A 20,963-nucleotide genomic window follows, 5' to 3' on the forward strand; every position below is an offset into this window, starting at 1 on the left:
TAAGCCTGCAAATTACCTATTCTCGAAACACAATACTCTCTCTCTTTCTCTCTTTCTCTCTCTCTCTCAGCTTGATCGTTGGCTCTCTTTTGCTTTTTTTTTTTTTTTTTTTTGCTTTTTTTGTCTTTTTGTTTTTTTCTTTTTTCTTTCCTCTGACTTGGTTCCTTCTCCCCATCTGCCGTAATCTCATCTCTCATTCATCTTCTGCTTTTTATTTCCATCTGTCTTTTATTTTTTTTATATCTTGCATTCCATATAATTATATATACTTGCATACTTATCCTTCTACCTCTCCATCCTCTCGATCACAATTTCAATTTCAATTTCAATCTCAATCTCATTGTCTTATTTAAAAATACACGCTCCTATAATCTTTCTTACCATATCCCTTGCTAAACCAAACTAATTCAATCCAATCCAAAACTACTCGCGACACACATCTGCATCCTATCGAAGATGGACAAATTTGAAATGGATGACGTCCCTTCATCCTCATCCTCATCCTCTTCTTCAACCACTTCATCTTCATATCCCGCTAAAAATAATATTAGAAATACTTTCATAACAACAATTAAAAGCCCTTTTACAAGATTTTTAAACTTCATATCCATCCTTCATTACTATTTTAAGAGACAATTGATCAATTTAATCTTCCTATTTAAAAGATTGGATTTAAGGAAAAAAATATTCTCTATAACTTTATTTTTCATCTTTTTAACAATTTCATTATTCTCAATCCATCCAAATAGAGATAATATCATCGAAGATGCAAAATTTAATTATTATTCAATCCTAAACAATTTGAACAAATTGGAATTCAAAAAGGATTACCCAAATGTAGATTTAACTAATGTAATGAAATTCAAAAAATTTACAACTTTACCAATTTCAAATGATATAACTGATAAAAAATTATACGCCAAGTACAACGTCACAGGTTATGTTTCAAATTTAGATTTTAATAGCGTCTACAACGAATATTTAAAAGATAATAAAAATAATGGTATTAAAAAAAATCCAAACGTAGAAAAGGGTGATTTCATATCAGAATATGATTATCATGTAGGTTATGAAAATTTAGTAAACTGTGACAGTTTGAAATATACTAATCATTTCGAAATTAATAATAATTCAAAAATTTTACAAGATGATCTATTGAATCTACGTAGAAATCTACTAAAAAAATCAATACCTTACTCAAAGGCAATCAAAAGTAAAGATGAAGACAGATGGTCCGAAGAAGACATTATTAATAAAAGATGGTTTAGATTCGGTGGCTCTGCAGTTTGGTTAGAAGATCAACAATGTTACGTCGTTTATACAAGAATTATTTATTCCCAACGTGGTGAAAGATCTTACCCAAAAGTATCAATGCTAAGAGGTCAAGCTTTCGATAAGGACTGGAATGAAATCATAGGTAAAAAAATCCCTTACAATGACGTATTGATACCAAACGATATGAATCAACAAATCAACAATTTGAGGAAAGAATTCGGTGAAATCGATTGTAATTCAATTAAAAATAAAATAGCCTACGATAAATGTCAGGCAGAAAACACAAATAATGAAATTAAAATTCAAGAAAGAATTAATGCCGTCTTGGAAAAATATTATATCACTTATCCAACCATTTTCAATATTCCTGCTGATTTAAATGGTGATGTCAAAGGTCAAGAAGATCCAAGAGTCATCTTAAAACAAAATTCTATAAATATTAATTTAAAGCAAACTGATGAACCTTTAGTTTTCTTTAACCAACTAGATGATGTAGAAGGGAAAAGAAGAATGTTCGCTTTTTGGCCCCACAGAAAGTATGACACCCTTCTAAAATTTAAAGCTAAAAACTTTTCTTTAAAGAAGACCGAAAAAAATTGGACCCCATTCTTCTCAAATAACGATTTAACCGCAGATATTAAAATATCAAGAGGTTTCATTCATTTCATTTATAATTTCTTACCAATCGAAATTATCAAGTGTAATCTAGATGATGGTCTTTGTGAGTTGGTCTTTAAAGCCTCTACATTAGACTTACCAAAGGATGCAAAATATGATGGTATGAGAGGTGGAACACAATTCGTTAAATTACCAAGTGAATTGCCAGCACTTAAGAATAAACAGATTTGGGTGGGTTTCCCAAAATTACATGCCAAAAATTGTGGTTGCGGCACTCACTTTTATAGGCCTATGCTAAGTGTTTTAGTCGAAAGTGAAGGTGTTTATCACCAGGAATTGATTGTACCAGTATTAGATTTCGATTTCGAAGTAATATCATGGGATCTAAAGGGTAAATACTGTCAAAATAACAATATCATGAGTCCAAATTCAATTGCATTTTGGGACATATTAGGTCAAGATCCGAAAACAAAGGAATTCGAAGATTACATGACTATTACCGTAAGTGAAGCTGATAGACTAACAAGAACTATAACACTAAAGGGCCTATTGAACTTCATATTGGGTATTTATTCGCAAAAATCAATCAACGAAGACTTCACTGTCAACGATCAATCAAAGTTCATTGTTTCAAAGACTCTAAAATGTGTTGTCAACCATGCTAAAGATCAATGTAAAGCATATGGTAAAACTCATCCTGAGCCAAAACAAAAATAATAGAAAAATATAACTTTTAGTAGGGTTATCAGAAAACATATTTAGGTTTTTAGGCATCAATTGAATTTTAAACTTGCATCACTGCGATTAAGAAGGAATCTTCTTATTCATATTGTATATTATTTTGCTGTTTTACATTTTTGTGATACAAATATCCAAATAGAGTTTATAATAAACTTAGAAACAATTATAAGGAATATTTTTGCATTTTTACACTTAAGATTTATAGAGCTAAATATTTTTTTTAATACAATTAAAGATTCTTCTCTTTTCGAAAATATTTATTTTATCATATTAAAACAGACAATATTGTCCTTCTATTGACGATTTAAACTAAATAATACTTATTACTATACAAATGATTTAAGTGTGATATTAAATTTTAATAAATTCATTCAGATTTCTTCTTCTTCTTCTTCTTTTCAGATTCACCATCATCCTCAGACTTTCTCTTCTTTTCTTTCTTTTCTTTCTTTTCCTTCTTCTCTTTCTTGTCCTTCTTGTCCTTCTTTTCCTTCTTTTCCTTCTTATCTTCCTTTTCTTCCTTTTCTTCTGATTTTTCGATAGTCTTTTCTTCGACAGTCTTTTCTTCAACTTCAACTTCTTTGATCAAAGGAGCGGCAGTTGGTTCAGCATTGTCTAATGGAACGTATTCTTTCTTCCACTCAGATGGTGTGTTTTCATTAACACGACCGTATTTATCTAATTTACCATCGGCCTTCATTTGCTTCTTCTTTTGAGCAATTGGACCCAAACCCCATCTTCTTGGGTATAAATCTCTTTCCATGATACATCTCTTGACCTTAGCGACAACACCGTGGTCACAAGTAGCTAAATCTACGGTAGACATTTGAGCAATAGCGACGGCAATAGCTTCACCCTTGGTGGTAATTAAGACGACTTCATCGTATAATTCAATACCTTCTTCGTAACGTAATAAACCTGGAATCATCAATTTAGCACCGTAACATACAGCGTTGACGGCAGAATCCTTGACAACAATTCTTTTGTAACCAACCAATAAAGTTTCTAATGGTTGAATAATTTTTCTCAAGTAAGATTCATCTCTGGTGTTATCGTAAACCCATTGAGCATCCATAACATCATGCAAAGTGACCATGTTGTCGTTTTCACCCAAGGCACCAGATCTAACACGACGCAATTCTTGCATATGACCACCGACACCTAATAACATACCTAAATGAACACATAAAGTACGCATATAAGTACCAGCTTCACAAGAAGCCCAGAAGACACCCAAGTTTCTCTTATTGTCAAATTCAATCAAGTTAGAGTCATAGATAGTACGAACACGTAATTGACGCTTAACAGCAGAGATCAATGGTGGTCTTTGGAATAAAGCACCAGTTAAGTTTTCTAAAGAACGACCCAAATCTTTTTCGTCCTTTAAAGCATCATGTAATCTAACAATACACACATACTCTTTACCAGCACCTTGTTGGGACTTGACTAATCTAGTGGCTCTATCAACACAAACAATCAAACAACCGGTAACCTTTGGATCTAAAGTACCAGAATGACCGGTCTTTTCACAACGTAAAATACGTTTGATCCAAGCAACAACTTCATGGGAAGAAGGATTAGATGGTTTATCCAAGTTAATAACACCAGAACTAACATAAGATTTCAAATCTCTCTTCAATGGAGAAGCACCAGCTGGAATTGGAGTATAATGACCACTTCTAACTAATAGTTTATCATAATTTTTCAATAGTAATGGCCATTCACTAGTGTCTGAAGATGGCTCAACAGATTCTGGTTTAATAACGTAATCAGTAGACATTTGCTCACGTACAGATTGTGTTTACTGGTTTATAAATACTTACAACTAGAGATTACAAGTTTAATCAAACCATATCATCACTTCTTTATAGTCTAGTTAAAGTACTTTGATAAAATAAATTTCATCTCATCTCAAAAGTGAAAAATTTTTTTGATATTGGCAACGGTAAGACGAGTCGCTATACACGAAGCTGGATCTCATCTCAAATCGAGATAGCACTAAGTGGGCATTTTAAACCTTGGAATGACATGACAGTTCGGAAACTAGGGTTTAAGAACAAGAGGTATTTGATTACGTTAGAGCTGTCTTATATTGATCCAGATGATTTTTTCGATCTGTTTCTTTAAGTTAGAATTCCAAAAATAAAAACACACACCCACACTCACACATACAACAACGACTACAACGATAACCATAGAAGAACAACAGAAAATACTAATTAATAGTAATAAGAAAAAACAAGTTGTTTAAAGTTCTTTTGTTATATCTCTATAAATGATAAATAAAGTTAGGTATACTCTCATTTATTAATTTTCCATTAATTCTTTGACAGTTTTCTCACCATTCAATACTTGCTTCATTGCTGTCAAAATATCACTATAAGTATCAAATTCATGGAATGGAACGTTTTGTTTCTTACAGTATGTTACTAAATCTTTACCTCTTTTAGCAAATAATAAATCACACTCTTTAGCAGCACTTAAATCAGAAACACCATCACCACAGTAGAAATAAGTGGCTCTTTCTTCACCTGGCTTCAACTCAGATTCGAATTTCTTCTTATATTCGTCAATGGTTCTGGATTTGTCATGACCAAAGCCAGATTCATCTCTGAAAACTACGTGCCATTCACCATCTGCATCAATCTTAACATCATTAGCAACTATATCAAGTTTATCAATATGTTCTTCACCAAGTAATTTTGTTAATAAATCCTTGATAATTGGTCTCATACCACTAGAGACAACAATAATAGGAACATTATTCTCTTGAGCCCAGTTGAAAGTATCTTTAAAACCTGGATCCAATTGAATACTCTCTTCTAGAATTTTCATACATTCTGGTAAAGGTTTCTTAATAGATTCAATCATAATATCAAAAGCTTCTCTGAAAGTTTTCTTACCATCGATAATACCTTCAAATAACTTCAATCTTGGCTCCTTACCTAGACCATAGTTGTCAGCTAAATGATCATTGGAATCTTGCCAAGTAACAGTACCATCAAAATCTGTGAATATAACAGCTTTAGTCATCTCTACTAAAATACGTTTCCCCCTACTATCGTTGATATACTAAGAAATATCAAGCTACCGCAGTTAAAAATGATAATATGTTAGAGTAATAACCTTTAAATAACAGTTGTTAAGTTCTAGTTGGTTCATATATCTTCATTGTAGTCGTGTGTGAACTAAAGTTACATTTGAGATTTAATCGATATCGCGAATGAAATATGCATGATAGATCAATGCAATGACGAATTTTGGTTAAAAGACAGCATTAACAAAAGAAGGAATAGGAAAGAATGAGCATTCAAGAATGAGCCTCAGGAAGTTGTATGTTGTGTTCTTATAATTAAAATAAGTTTATTAAATTTTAGATTTTGTTTTGTCATTACTTAACTATGGATATAGATATATTTATACATATATTATTATTATAATTATAATTACTATTCTTAAATTGTTCACAATAGAAGGGGGACAGCGGGAATAATAACATAAGAGAACGAATACGAATTATTTTCCTTTGTTATCAGTGTTTCATCTCATCCTCCACTAGAAGAAACCGTTTTTAAATTTATTTGGAATATTTTTCAAGTCAATTCTTGATTCTAGTTCATCATCGGTAATGACAGTTCCTCTTGATGAACCTCTTTGAACCTTCTCTTCATGTTCGATTTCATGCATATGATGCAATAATTCATGCTCAATATCGGCTTTATGAACGTTTTTAACGTCTGGATCACTATCTTTATGGTATTTATTCCAATGGTGTAATTCATACTCCAATTCAAAATCGGCATGATGTCCAACACCAACACCTAAATCGGGTAACTTATTACCTCTCTTGGCAAACGATAAATACTCTTCTTTTGTAATTTTAGAATCATCGTTAACATCTATCAACTTCTTAATAAATTTAACTACTCTCTTGGCTAATTCTTCATCAATACTCTCTGAATTATCATGATCACCCATACCATCACCATTACCAACAACTTCACCTCTATTTAAACCATATAAACCCAAAATATCAGAATCATCAAAATATCCCTTTTTCTTGGTATCATGAAGAGCAAAAAACGTCTCAGGATCATACTTGTTCATTTGATGTTCATGTTGCATATGCCATTCTTCCCAAGATAACCCTTCAGGTGGTCTCTCTACTTCAACATTCACAGTTGATCCAGCATTTGCTGCTTCTGCTGAAGTAAAAATATATTGACTTGGCAAAATTAAACTAAATAAAAAACAACTAGACAATTTCATCTCTATATGAACCTGTTCTCCTTAATTATAAAGTCCCTTGAGCCACTATTGGATCGTTAAAATAAAGACAGTAACATATAACTTATAATCGATTTGAATCAAATCAGATCAAATCATAACTGATGGTCTTCTAATTTCCTTCAATTCTCTTTTATAACGTACCTTTTCCCAAAATTCGATTCTATTTTTAATGACAAATTTCACTTTTCGAAATCAATATCCGGGTAATGTGTATATCAGTCAGTAAAACTGGCGTCAGTAAATCAGAAAACAGATATTGACGACAGCAGTTAACTAGGTTTAATTATAATAAATACAACACTAGACTAGTTTAACTTATTTGTTGACTTAGAATAATATATATGTATATGTGTGTTAATAATAATGTATATTTAAGTAGAAACTATTCTTCTTGTTTTATATCTTAGTCGTTTAAATTTATTTTTATGAAATGCAATATTGTTCATAACAGTCCAAACATTCTATTGGTATTTCTATATTTCCTTTGTTTCTATCTAAGGTTCTCTTTATTATCAGACACCCCAAACATTTATTGTGGTTTGGATTATTGTTGTCAGTAAATATTTGTCTACCATTATTGATCATTCCCAATGCTTCTTCTTCACTATAGGTTATCTTGAATGTAGATGTGTTCGAAGGATAAACCATATCTTTATTTGTATTATAAATCAATATAGGTAATGTTTTCCCATCTTTTGTGTATTTTGTTTCGCAGCCTATCGCTACAGGATGATCCGTTAATTTAAATTCAGGGCCAAGCGGTTCGTAGACCTCATGTTCCTTATTTAATTGCTTAAGCACATTTTTTAATTTAGTTCCATTGGCGAAATTATTCAAATCAGAACTTGAATCTATTATGAATGCAACATCCAATTGACGTTCTGGTATTAACAGTGTCCTCAAAGGAATATTTTCACCGTCTTCACCACCATCGACTAAATACAAATAGTCCTTGTCGGTTAGTTCATTATTAATGTTTGGAAATTTATAAAAGGGATTGTTCTGATAAAGTGCATAATATGTCTCTAAAGGCTGTCTTTGCTCATTTTTAGGAATTTGATTCTCTGCTGTTAAACCAATTGTGTTCATTATTATCTTCATTGCTTTAATTGTTTCCTTTGATGATTTAGATACTTGCCCCCATATATACAGTAATACGTTATTGAAAACAGATGACGATGTTGCAGTTATGTATCCAAGATCGTCGTATCCTTTGGAACATTTTAGACTTTCTCCTCCTACTATATCAGAACCTAGATATGGAATCTTAACGAACAGTCTTAGCATAGATTCCCAAGATCCAAATTCGAAAGGAGTGAACTCAAATATTACATTTTTTAATAGCCCATTCCTACAATTTGCAATGAAAACAGGTATGGGAGCCTGGAATTTCATAAAAGATGGAGAATTTCTAGCCATATCAGAAAATGAACTACTTGGCTTCGAAGTTAGAATATTACCTTTGAGTCGCTTTCCCAAGGCTTTCCCCCAGTAGTCAGTAAAAGATATTTGAAATCCTTGAACCCTTTTAGGACGAACACTATGGTGTAATTCTATGTAGAATTTTACAATCTGTTGAACATTTTTAAATGAATCAATTATCGAAGTATTTTTATCCTGGGGGGTATTTGTAAGTTTTCCTCGTCCTCTAATAGACTGTAAGATAAGTTCTTTAACTTTTAATAAAGGTGAAAATTTCTTACCATTTTTTAGAATATTAAAGTCAGGTTCATATTCCACATAGTCTCTCTTTACTGCACGTATTCCATCAAAAATTTCAGATTGATTAATTCCTGATATAATATCTCTTTGCTTTATATCGATCTCAGGTATTCCTCTTAAAAGGCTGTCGTTTAAGTTCCAATCTTTTATGAGATTTTTGACTTCAAAATTATGTAGTACCAGATCCATTAAGACCCAACTCCCACCAGATAAGCCTGAAACATAATTTAAGCAATTGTATAACCCAATGTTTTCCATCTCCTGCAAGAAACCTGTACCAGTCAACATTGACCGATATCCTCCCCCTGAGATGGCTAAACCTATTCTAGGTCTATCTCTTTCAATATAATGTATAATTCTTTCATTAAACATTGAATGATTTAGAGACTTCAAAAACTGAGTTAAATGCTTTGAAGTATGTTTCAAGTTTTCTTGCAAATAAAGCTTCTCTTCCCAACATAGTTCATTCTAATAATATCAGAATTTGTTAGTTAGTAATGCGTCAATAGAAATGTTAAATAAATTATATATATGCCATATCGGATCCTGACTGTGATACATACTTTAGCCTCTCTGATAAGAGGATAGTTGGGGCATTCTACTTCATATGGATGATCCAAGTGTCCTAAAACGCATACCAGTGATCGTAAAATATAAAATACTAGTGCTACTTTCTTCATTACCAATACGAACTGATCTAGTTAACCATTTTACAATGTGATATGGTGCTTTAATCTATCATTGTAGCATATTCATATTTTATACTTCTTAAAATCTTTTGTGACATCTTGAAAGTCTTCGCATCAAACTAGAAAATCTATGGAACCCTTACAAAATAGATAAATAAAATACTATATTCTCTTCTTTTTAGATAGATATAAAGTGAAAGAATATGATAATTTGAAAATATTTTTAAAAGAGAAGCTTATATTAAATATATGAAGTGATAAAAACAATATACAGAAAAAAATACAAATCTATATTAACTTATACGGCTGATGTATCTTTAACATATGGATAATTTAAATGAGGCTAAATTTAGAAGTCTTCATCGGAAGAAACGTAAGCATCACCTAATTCCTTCTTCTTCTTCATTCTTTCCTTCTTCTTCTTTCTTAATTCAGCAGAAGACAACTTAGACTTCTTCTTAGCACCGGCAATCTTGTTACCCATAGCATCGAATTTGTCACCTTCATCTTCCTTCTTTTCGATTCTTGGACCAGCACCTTGACCAGTGACCCAGTTGTGACCAGATGGGGTCATCATACCGTCCTTGACGGCCCAGACTTCGTCAGTCAAATCTTTGGTGAATTCAGCAGAGTGAGTAATGATAATAACACCACCTTCAAAAGCCTTCAAAGCCTTAGACAAAGCACCTAGAGAGTCTCTATCCAAATAGTTGGTTGGTTCATCTAAGACGATCAAGTGAGGTCTTTGCCATGAACAAGCAGCCAAGACTAACTTAACCTTTTGACCACCAGACAAACCTCTGATTCTGGAGTGGGAAACTAATTCAGCTTCCAAACCCAACATGGCACAGTGCTCTTCGATTTCCTTTCTGGTTAATGGACGGAATTGACCAGAAGCCAAAGCTTCCTTCATATCAACTTCAGCAACCATCTTAGAGTGGGATTCGACTAATTCACCTCTTGGCAACCAAGCGTTGTCAACAGACATCATTGGGACCCATCTTTCAGATTTCATACCGATGTTTTCACCTAACAAGAAAGAACATTCGTATTCGTAAGTGTTCTTGAACTTTCTTCTAGCGTGGATACCAGCGATTCTTCTTGGAGTACCTTCAATCTTGAAGATCTTGTTCATAGCTTCAGCATCGTTTTCGTTAATTTGTCTGTTAGCTCTGTCCATGGTTTCTCTATCTTCACCAGTTTGGAATCTCCATTGGATATATTCGGATGGAGTCTTGTCCAAGTGGGATTCAATATGAGCGAAAGCGTGTTGCTTAATGTAAGCGATACGACAATTTTCGTGGGTGTAAACTTCACCTTCAGTTGGTAACAATTCACCGGTCAAAACGTTAATCAAGGTAGACTTACCAGCACCATTTGGACCAATAACAGCAATTCTTGAAGACAAAGAACATTGGAAATTAATGTCAGCGATTTGTGGTTTAGTGGTACCTGGGTATTGGAAGGTCATGTTAGAAACCTTGACAATAGCCTTTTGCTTGGTCTTAACACCTTCTAAGTAACCTGGTTCTGGGAATCTGAATTCCAAATCAGAGGCACTTAATTCGAAGTAAGATTGAGCAGCTGGGCACTTCTTGACGAATTCAGTCATGTTACCCTTGTATTTTCTCAATTTTAGACCTTCGTAGTTGATAATGTATTGACAGACGTTGTCCAAGAAACCGGAGTCGTGGGAAATGTTAATGGAAGTGATACCACAAGTGTTCAAGTAGTTGACCAACCAAGCGACGTTAACAGTATCCAAATGGTTAGTTGGTTCATCTAACAATAAGATATCAGCGTTCTTCAAAACGGCTCTAGCCAAAGCCAATTTCATCTTCCAACCACCAGACAAAGCAGAGATTGGCATGTTGATCATTTCATCGCTGAAACCGAATTCGGTCAACTTAGCAACGATAACTTCTTTAGTACCAACGTTACCTTCGAAAACGAAGTCAACGACTGGAGTGTCAGCATGAGTACCATCAATATCGTGTTCGACGTAAACGGTTCTACATTCTTCTTGGGTTGGGAAACCATCAACTTGACCATTAGCAATAGCTCTCATCAAAGTAGATTTACCAGCACCATTTGGACCACATAAACCGTATCTGACACCTCTCTTCAATCTTAATTGAGTCTTGTTCAACAAGATCTTAGCACCATAAGCCAAAGAGAATTCACAGTTACATAAGTCTTCACCTTCATCTTCTTCATCATCGAAGTTTGGACCAACTGGAATGTTGTCGACAGCAATCTTTCTGAAGTCATCTAAGATGTCCTTAGCAGTTTTTTCGTGCAAGAAAACGGTCATGTATGGAGTGATGTGAGTGAACCAAGCTTGTTGGTCAATAACTCTTTCATCGATCAAATCAGCACCTAAAGCGGCAACATATTCGACGACGATCTTGAATCTTGGAGCAACTTCTTGACCCTTCAACAATTCGTTGATGACACCTAAAGTGGTTTCGACATCACCAGCGTGGGAAACTTCTGGTAATTTGTCATCTTCACCAACGTTACCGACTCTCTTCAAGGTCTTCAAACCTCTCAAAGTAACTTCACGAGCTTCTGGGTCAGCAATGGTAGCGAAGTTGTTCTTCAAACCTGGTAACAATTTGTTTAAGAAAGGAGCAACAACTTGTGGATCTTCGACCAACTTACACATGTTGTCAATAATGACAGCAGCCTTACGCTTGATAGAAGTTTCTCTTTCAGCTAAACCTCTAGCCAACAATGGGACCATGATGGACAAAGTAGCTGGAGTAACTTCAGCAACGAAAGTAGTAGCACCTAACAAGTGAACGGTTTCTGGAACATCGTTTGGGTTGGCGATACATTCGATCAACTTTGGAATGAAACGTTCAATATCCTTGTTGTCGACGGTTTCGGTAGCCTTGGTGATGGTAGCAGTGGCAGCTTCCTTGACTTCCTTCTTGGTATCCCACATAGCTTCAGACAAAACTGGGATCAATTCAGGCATTCTCAAAGCAACTTGAGACTTAGCAGCATCAACCAAAGAGGAGATAGCAGCCAAGACAGCAACCTTTTCTTGCCATTTGTTGGTGTTAGACAAGGCGGTGTTGAAGTGTGGCAACAAAGCCTTAACAGCGACAGGGTTAATGGCGTTAGCGATAGCCAACAAAGCATCAGAAGCTAATTTTTGGATATCCTTGTCTTTGTCACCAGCCTTTTCACAAACTAATGGAACAGCAGCGACAACGTATGGTTCGACAGAAGGAGACAAGTTAGCAGCGTTAGCAATGTGAACAACAGCAGACAAAGCGTTAGCGGCGGTCTTCTTATCCTTTAAAGCCTTGTAGATTTCGTTGAAAAAAGTTTCTGGAATATCATGTTCAATGATGTTACCGTTCAAGAAACTTGAAACTTCGGTAGAAATTTCAGCTCTGTTGTCAGCAGTGGCAACAGTTAACTTCTCGAAAAGCTCCTTTAGAACCTTTAAGGATTGCGCAGAATCAGACATTATATACCGTTTAACTGGCGGATTCGTTACTCGATGTCTTTTAAAATGAACTTAAATGAAAGAGATAAATCAAGAGTTAAAATTTAAATAACGTTCAAGACAAATATAAAATCGAAACGTAAAAGTTTAATATATAAATAACAAGTAAAATGAAAAGTTTAATAAGAAGTGAAAAATTTTTAAATAGCCAAAAAAAAATTATGATATTGAGTATTAAAGAATTAACGAAAAATTTTTCACTTATAAATGTCATCGAATAGGTTTTTAGTTGAAAAATTTTTTCTTCTTTTTAGAAAGAATAGTAATGATAATAATAATAATAATATAAAAGAAAAATTTTCTTTTGGCTAAAAAGCAATATAAGCCAAAAGGAAATAATAAGCAGAACAACCCTGTAGCAGATAGTACTATATCTTAGATTAGTAGAATTTTTTTTCTTATTTTTCCTTTGAGTATAATGTTTTCCTTCTTTCGTCGTCTTCTAGCTTGGTTTTATTCGATGAGCATCGCAAATACATCTTTCCGACATAGATGCATATCGATAAATAGCATCATGATATCATTAGTCCTCTCTATACTACCAGATAGATGCCACTATCCTATCCATCTAGTGTTTTTTTTTTACTTATTTTACTCTCATCTCTTGTGTTGCACTATGGTGTACTCGATGATATTCAATCGATCAAAATGTGAGATTGAAGGTATGGAAAAAGAAAAAAGCAAATTTAACATTTTGGACTCCAAGTCAGAAAATTGCGTAGTCGAATCTTATCAAAAAAAGACAACCCACTGCTTGTTTTTTTTCTTTTTGAAGTGTCTTTTTTTGTAGTTGATGCTAGTATTAATGTTGCCCACTTGGTACAGTTGTGCGGTTCTTTGTCTGCATGTCGTTGTCAATTCTTTCTTTTTAACTTGTACCTTAGAGCTCGACGCACACGTGGACAGCACTCGTCTCTAGCTGCTTTTTCAGAACCAGTGAAAAAGAAAAGTTGAAGTTGAGAAACAGATGCAGAAGTGCAACCCGGTAAGCCGAATGAAAAAAAAAACTGGTTCACGGTTTTTCATTTGTAGCAGCACCATCTCAGAACAGGTTCTGGCAGGGTGCCATTGAGAAAAGGAGGAAGAAAAATGGTAAAGCACTACAACGTATATCATGATCCATAGCGGCTCACGTTTCTTTTTTAATTTCCTGACCGAAATAATCCGGTGCTCGTCGTTTCTTTTTGTATTTTTGTAATTTGGTTTGCAGTATATCCAAAGGAGAAGAATCTTAAAAAGATATACTGGACTAGATGCCGAACTGTAAAAGAAGAAACTTCGAATCGAACAACTTGTCGGTCGGGTTTTGACAGAAATATTCTTGACAAGAAACTAGTATCACAGCGTACGATGTGTAAATTTTAAGATTTAGATAGTGATGATTGAATAGTTAATTTCACATCTTCCTGATTTATAGATCAATAATAGGCGCTTCCGCAAATGTTTTGAGAGACTCATATCGCTATGATGAGTCCAATTCATCAGTTAAGATTATAATTATAAGTTGAGAGCTTTTTTTTATTTAGTCAAGTGAAATACATTAGAAAATCAAGAAAAAAAGGAAAGATCTCACGTTTTTTTTTGTAACCAGAAGAAGCTCTCTTTAATCTATTCTCGATTCTAAATATTTTGTTAATTTTGTCTACTTGAATAATTAATCCATCATAATTCTTATATTTATTTATTGACATTTTTTTTAAAAAAAAAATTAACGTAAACTCAGTAAAGCTTTCTTCCTTCATTGTTTAGATTTCGAATCTCATTATTGAGATACAGTTCTTAGTACTGCATATGATACCGCTAAATCTCCACAAAATTCACAGAACTGAAAAGTAAATTTAATCTTTCATAATCTTGGAGTTGGAATTATGATTCAATTAGTTATACAGTTCTTTTTCTTATTTTTTTTGCTTTTCTCTTGTAAATTAAAAATGCCATCACTTTCTAGCATTTCTATTCAATTAATTTTTCGAGTTAGTTACTGTTGTTACTACAATTTCCCAAGAAATTAGAATCTTTACTTACTGTAAAAACACATATTATATTACATCTATGTAGTTTATAGTTATCGTTTGGTTTCTTTACATGTTTTGATAACATGGTGATCGAGCGTAATGCCATTTTATGTCCACATTAATATTATTATTATCAGGTATATGGCCGTATTTATTTAAAATTTAGTAACTGTGCTTCTCTTTAAGTATACTGTTGATATAATGCAAAGCGACCATGATGCTGTGGTAATCATAAAAGTATTGGTTCGTTTCTTTCTACTCCTCTTTTTTTGGATTTTCCAAATTACTTGAGTTCATTTTTTTTATATCTTTTTATATTTTTTCTTTAGTGACACGCTCAAATGTATAATTATTTACAATATGCAGGCTGTTAGTTGAGGGACTGAATTATACCCTCGTCTTTTTGCAATCAAAAATGATAAATAAATCATGTATCTATTTCAAGTATATCCATCACTCTGCAGGTGACTCTACAATTACCTCCTGAGTAATTGGTGAATTCACCCTTGGAACAGGTACATTTTTATCCCTTCTTCTTTTGATTATTGTTGAAGAGTTTAACTTTAATTGGAACATCCCCTTTTCAATTGAATTCAATTCACCCAATGACAAATTACCATCATACATTTCTTCTTCAATATATTCGTCCAACTTGTCTAAAGCAGATGAATTATTAGTTATGTTCATCTTATCTTCCTCAATTCTTTGAACTGCATTACTTATATCAAATGCATCGCGCATGGCAACAGCTGCTGGTGAATATAGCAAAGATGCATCTTTTTGAAAGATAGGATTCTTTTTTTTGCTTAAACCTTTATCATACTTTACCTTATTATTAATTATAATATCCTCTTCTTCTTTAGCATCGACATCTTTCAAACAATCGTAATTATTCAACCATGGATCATTCAAAAGTTCATCTATATCATAGCGGTATTCCGGATCAACTTCCAATAATTTAGAGACTGCATTTTTAGCACCGTCACTAATTTCATCCCACCAAGGTCTTAAAAATGTGTATTCACCTCTTGCAATCTTTTCGGTTAGAATATTAATCTTTTCATCGTAGAATGGTGGAAATCCACATAAAATTGTATAAAGTACGCAACCAATCCCCCACATATCAACCTTCATTGAATACCTCTCATCTTTTACTACTTCTGGTGCTGTATAACCTACTGTACCACAAGGTGTTTGAGTATTAGTAGAGAATATCTGTTTTGACAAACCGAAATCAACTAATTTTACTGCACCAATACCACCACCTCCTATGCCAGGTCTGAATACACCTTCATCTCTTTTAGTTTCTGAGTCATCTGATTTCCTTAAAACAGTATTTTTGGATGGAATATGTTCTATAGCTTCAAAAAGTAGATTCTCTGGTTTAATATCACGATGTACAACCCCCATACTATGTAAATGCTTTACAGCTAATGCTAATTGTTTAATTACATGCCTTGAAAGATCTTCACTAAAATAAGTTAACCTTACAATTTCCCCAAAAATTTCACCACCATTCATTAGTTCTTGAATAATATAATAATAATTTCTTGTTTCTTGGAAATCTACAAATGCAACTATTTGATCACAACCAGGTGAAACCATTTTATGAATTTTAACTTCTTTTAAAACCTGCTGTCTTGAAGAACTTTTAGTTTCACTAGATTTTTTCTTCTGAATCTTATTTTCATCAATCAAGGATAAATCTTGTTTTTTAATAACTTTTACAGCCACTTCTTTATGAATTTTTGCAACAAATGATGTTGATTTATTATTTTTATCAGGTATGGCTCTGAAAACTTTTGAAAATGCACCTGAACCAATTTCATTGATTAACAAATAACCTACTAATTCTGATTGTTCGATGAAAATGTTTTCAGGCACATCATCATTGTTATTGTTGTTATTTGGTATCCTTGCATTTTTCAATTCGTTAATCTTTAATTGAGACATGCTATTTGTATGATCAGAAAAGTCTGCGTTAGATAAGCTTGAAAGAGATTCATTACCATTTGAATCACTTAACTCGTAACTTGACTTTGAATTAAACTCATCATTCCTTTCTATACGATATTGATCATCACTGTTATCATAAGTTTCAGATTCATTAACATCAGAATCATCAGAATCGTCATCATCATCTGATAAATTTAACGTTATTTCATTACTATTATTTTCATCTACTATTATCGAAGGATTGAAATGTTCAATCCCTTGATCCAAGTCTGCTGTCAACTGTTCACTGTGATTCATCTCTTCAAATCGTTGTTCATTATCCTCTTTCTGCTGAGGTTTCTTTCTATTGAAGAAATTTTTTATTTTAAACATTATAATTAAAATTTTCTTGTTGAACTTTGATTCAAAAAATAATAAATAAGATCACAAAAACTTGTAAGAATTTTTTTTTTATTTAATCCACTGATAATTAAACTTTGTAATGAAACGAAATCTCATCCACAAATTGAAATCCTTTCAAACCCAAACAAAATACCAAATAATAAGAAAAACACGGCAAAACCAGTCCAATTCAAATTCAGCTCAACTCAACCCAACTCAACACAGAAGGAAACAAATCAAATGCAATATAATAAACTGAAATATTCACGTATATTACCAATTCTTTAATTGTTAACAGAACTAAAAGGTATACAGAAAATAGAAATTCACTTGTATATTGCTCTTCCCTACCTATGTAATGTTAGTACCCGGATTATGATTATGATCCAGAAACAACAACTGAAGATAGCTGTTTAATATTGTAATTAAGATGAATTATTTGAGTATATATAATATATACAAATGTATGTATAGAGGATATACTATATCTTGGTAGAGATGCTTTTTCAATTCCTTACTTAGAATTTCGAACTTAACTTTACTTTACTTTACTTTACTTTACAACAACAAGAACAATAAAAAGTAAAAATATTTATAATTTCTTGTGATTGTAAAATTTAATCATGCTTAATTGTCATCCTGCTGCAATACGTCATGATGTCGTTATCGTGATATTATTATTAATATTAATATTCGAAAAAAAAAAAAATTCAAAAGATCAAGGAAATGAGGCAGACATTAGTTTCACCAAACTCAACTCAACTCGAATCGAACTTTTGTCAAATTTCATGTTGTTAATTTTTAAACTTTTTCGAGTTCGAATCGAACCAAAATGAAAAGAGAGAGAGAGACCAAAAAAAAAATTGAAACTGAAACTGAAACTACGGTCCAAACGGATCGATCACAAGGAGAAGAGAAACCATAAAAGAGTTCGGTGAAGAACAGGAACACTAGAATAGAGAGAGAGAGATAGAGTGGTAGAGAGATAGATAGAAAGAGGTGTTTTGTGTTAAAAGAGACGATTGCTGACGGAAATAATAGCAAAAATAGTAATAAAAGTAGTAGTAAAAAATGGGAATATACATATATACGTAATGTTTGTTTTGTTATCTAGAGGAAAAGTCCATTCATATACGTAATTATTGATTTAATGCGTTCTTGATGTCATTTGATACATCTTGCTTGTATATGTAATCAATGTCGGAGAGATGGGCGTGGTTGGGAAAGATATCATTTTAGGTTTCGGCTTTTATCCAGACCTAAAAGCAAAAAATAAATAACTGATTTTAATTTTAAAATCAACGAAAAAATTAATGGTTGCTAAGAGATTCGAACTCTTGCATCTTACGATACCTGAGTATTCCTACTTAGTAGTTAAGTAATTTAATACTTGAATCAGGCGCCTTAGACCGCTCGGCCAAACAACCACTTAATTGGTTGAAATTATGAGAAAAATATGTACACCAAATATGAATGATAAACTCTTGAAATTTATTTTTATGGCTGGTTTACCCCCAAATGTTAAGAGTTAATCACAGTTTACAATTTAAGCAAACTATTTTCCTAGCTTATATATAAGGATTTTAAGTTTTTGAAAGGAAGTTCCTGATTGTTAACCATTACTTCCGGTTATTCCATTTTTGTACGATTCGAATACCATATTTAATTTTTTGAGTACAATATGTTAAATAAAAATATTATACCTTTACTCATATAAGTTACCAGTTAGCATTCCTTAAGAGCACTGTGCATTGTATCCAATACATATTTGTGATAAAAGTCCAAATGCTGTTTAATTGAATCAAAGGTAACTTAAATCTACGATAATCCGGCCACTTTTTCAAATTTACTGAATTCTAATTGTTTAAATGGATAGTTCATTGAATTTATTTTGCAGTTCTGACAAATTTTACTTTTAGCATTAACAATCCCAAGTTTTTTAATCTCTTTCTGACTTCTTAAATAGCAAATTTAATATTCAAAATTTGCCCCAATATTGATTACACCATGATTCATTTCATTTCGGCCAATCTGTTATATTTTTGTGCTAACCATTTGCTTTCCTTTTAAAATGTTCTTTCACTTATATATCAGTCAAGAAGTTGTTCCAATTTTCATTGCTCCAACGTTGACACCATAAAATTGAATGACATTTATGTTGTCACATTTTCTATCCAAAATATATGAGTTCAATCAATCAATATCACTAGTCGTTTCCACACAGCTAGGTCTTTTAAGTTGGAGAGAACCGAATGATATTTTTCACCTTTGCTTGCTTGCTGCGTGTGTACTTTCAATGTCATTATTATAATTTCGAACACTCCTCAAACTTCCATATCTTCATGGAATTTAATAAATTTTTATACAGCGGATTATAAGAATTACTATGCTGGTAATTAATTCTTCTAAGTAAACCTTGATAGTTTTACAATTAAAAAGATATTAATTGCACAGAAAAATCCAATTCCAAGCTTATCCTTTAGCTATTAATTTAATTTAATTCTCTCCAAAGTCCTGGAATTAGGGAAGGTATGCTTTTCATATCAACCATGAGCTGTTGCCAGTTTATTCGTAATTACTCAGTATTTCATTACTAATTCATTACATAAGAAAATCAAACCCATATTGTCAGAATTATGAGGTAACACGTGATATATACGTATTACGACATTATTCATATAGGATAAAGAAATGTTACTTTACACGAAAGTGTTATTTCTGACGTTAAAACTTTTCCAACACTTTATATAAGAAATGACAAGATCTTAATTGACACTTGTCATGTTAATTATATTCCCATGTGTATATTATATACTTTAATACACCGGATCAATATCAACTTATTAAGAATGTCCTTGGAAATAAATAAAGAATCTATTACTATGAATGATTCGGTAGAAAAAACACAACATGATTCTCTACATGGCTTCCCCGCCAGGACTTCATTCAAAGAAGATTTGATACCCAAATTTACTGGAAACAGTAACGTTAAATTACTATTCAAGATACAAGAAAGTACTTGAAGAAGAATTAACAAAATATTCTTGTTACTTCAAAACGAGGAAATTATCTAGAAGTAACAAGATATTAAGGATAAAATCTCATATCTGAGAAAATACATAAAGACGAAAGTCTATTATTATTATCCGAAATAAAGTGAAAATAGTCTATCTATTGCCACTTTACAGGGAGATACTGGATATAAACTCGAAAGAGCTTATAAATTCCTGATTAATTACATTATACAAATCAAGGATCCAAAGTGGATAAAACCCCTTGGATTAATTCAAATAACCTTATTCTAAAAAATGTGATTAATAAAAACAAACAGTCCGGTAACAAAACAGTCAGAGTTGTAACAAACTCGACTAAAAGGTCAACCTGATTACCATAATAAGGAAGACAAAAAATCTAGTTCATGATGACGAATTAGATATGGCCTTAAATCATAGATAATAGAGTAAAATGATGGAATATCTTTCACGGGAGGTGAAGTTTAGAGCGAAATGAGAAATATACAACAAGTATCGATTGCTATAGCAAATTCGAGTTACGTGCCACTGACTTTGAAAAACGTTTAACAGCGTTTAATTTACTAATAGCAGGACACGGATAGGTTATTCAACTGAGGCGAAGGAAAAAGGACCTTTCCACCCCGCAAAAATTCGCCGTTTTTATTGGCAAAATAGCGAAGTAAAACCTTCTCTTTCTTGGTTTAAGCAAAGGTTTAAATAAACAGGGGGGAGGGAACCT

At 32.6% G+C, this 20,963-nt stretch overlaps 7 protein-coding genes and 1 non-coding gene across 8 annotated transcripts; 1 reads left to right on the forward strand and 7 right to left on the reverse strand.

Moving 5' to 3' along the window:
• Positions 1 to 456: 456 nt before the first annotated feature.
• On the forward strand, positions 457 to 2,610 carry Kpol_487p8 (uncharacterized protein; the record flags this gene model as incomplete). The annotated part of the gene is made up of 1 exon (XM_001643383.1): positions 457 to 2,610. The coding sequence occupies one exon, from the start codon at positions 457 to 459 to the stop codon at positions 2,608 to 2,610; it is 2,154 nt and encodes a 717-aa protein (XP_001643433.1).
• Positions 2,611 to 3,001: 391 nt separating this feature from the next.
• CBF5 (pseudouridine synthase CBF5) lies at positions 3,002 to 4,414 on the reverse strand (the record flags this gene model as incomplete). The annotated part of the gene is made up of 1 exon (XM_001643384.1): positions 3,002 to 4,414. The coding sequence occupies one exon, from the start codon at positions 4,412 to 4,414 to the stop codon at positions 3,002 to 3,004; it is 1,413 nt and encodes a 470-aa protein (XP_001643434.1).
• Positions 4,415 to 4,941: 527 nt separating this feature from the next.
• PYP1 (putative phosphoric monoester hydrolase) lies at positions 4,942 to 5,667 on the reverse strand (the record flags this gene model as incomplete). Its single annotated transcript, XM_001643385.1, has 1 exon — positions 4,942 to 5,667. The coding sequence occupies one exon, from the start codon at positions 5,665 to 5,667 to the stop codon at positions 4,942 to 4,944; it is 726 nt and encodes a 241-aa protein (XP_001643435.1).
• Positions 5,668 to 6,189: 522 nt separating this feature from the next.
• SSP120 (nucleobindin SSP120) lies at positions 6,190 to 6,903 on the reverse strand (the record flags this gene model as incomplete). The annotated part of the gene is made up of 1 exon (XM_001643386.1): positions 6,190 to 6,903. The coding sequence occupies one exon, from the start codon at positions 6,901 to 6,903 to the stop codon at positions 6,190 to 6,192; it is 714 nt and encodes a 237-aa protein (XP_001643436.1).
• Positions 6,904 to 7,347: 444 nt separating this feature from the next.
• Positions 7,348 to 9,326, reverse strand: SPO1 (putative carboxylic ester hydrolase; the record flags this gene model as incomplete). The annotated part of the gene is made up of 2 exons (XM_001643387.1): positions 7,348 to 9,114; positions 9,210 to 9,326. 2 exons carry the CDS (start codon positions 9,324 to 9,326, stop codon positions 7,348 to 7,350), a joined length of 1,884 nt encoding a protein of 627 aa, XP_001643437.1.
• Positions 9,327 to 9,684: 358 nt separating this feature from the next.
• Kpol_487p13 (uncharacterized protein) lies at positions 9,685 to 12,819 on the reverse strand (the record flags this gene model as incomplete). Its single annotated transcript, XM_001643388.1, has 1 exon — positions 9,685 to 12,819. One exon carries the CDS (start codon positions 12,817 to 12,819, stop codon positions 9,685 to 9,687), a length of 3,135 nt encoding a protein of 1,044 aa, XP_001643438.1.
• Positions 12,820 to 15,326: 2,507 nt separating this feature from the next.
• On the reverse strand, positions 15,327 to 17,201 carry RCK2 (serine/threonine protein kinase RCK2; the record flags this gene model as incomplete). Its single annotated transcript, XM_001643389.1, has 1 exon — positions 15,327 to 17,201. One exon carries the CDS (start codon positions 17,199 to 17,201, stop codon positions 15,327 to 15,329), a length of 1,875 nt encoding a protein of 624 aa, XP_001643439.1.
• Positions 17,202 to 18,524: 1,323 nt separating this feature from the next.
• Kpol_487trna3 lies at positions 18,525 to 18,637 on the reverse strand. Its single transcript has 2 exons — positions 18,599 to 18,637; positions 18,525 to 18,569 (listed from the first exon to the last, which is right to left on the reverse strand). It is a non-coding gene; the product is annotated as a tRNA-Leu (tRNA).
• Positions 18,638 to 20,963: the final 2,326 nt, after the last annotated feature.

Source organism: Vanderwaltozyma polyspora, genomic scaffold (genome assembly GCF_000150035.1).
Source record: "Vanderwaltozyma polyspora DSM 70294 KpolScaffold487 genomic scaffold, whole genome shotgun sequence".
Taxonomy (NCBI): Eukaryota; Fungi; Ascomycota; class Saccharomycetes; order Saccharomycetales; family Saccharomycetaceae; genus Vanderwaltozyma; species Vanderwaltozyma polyspora.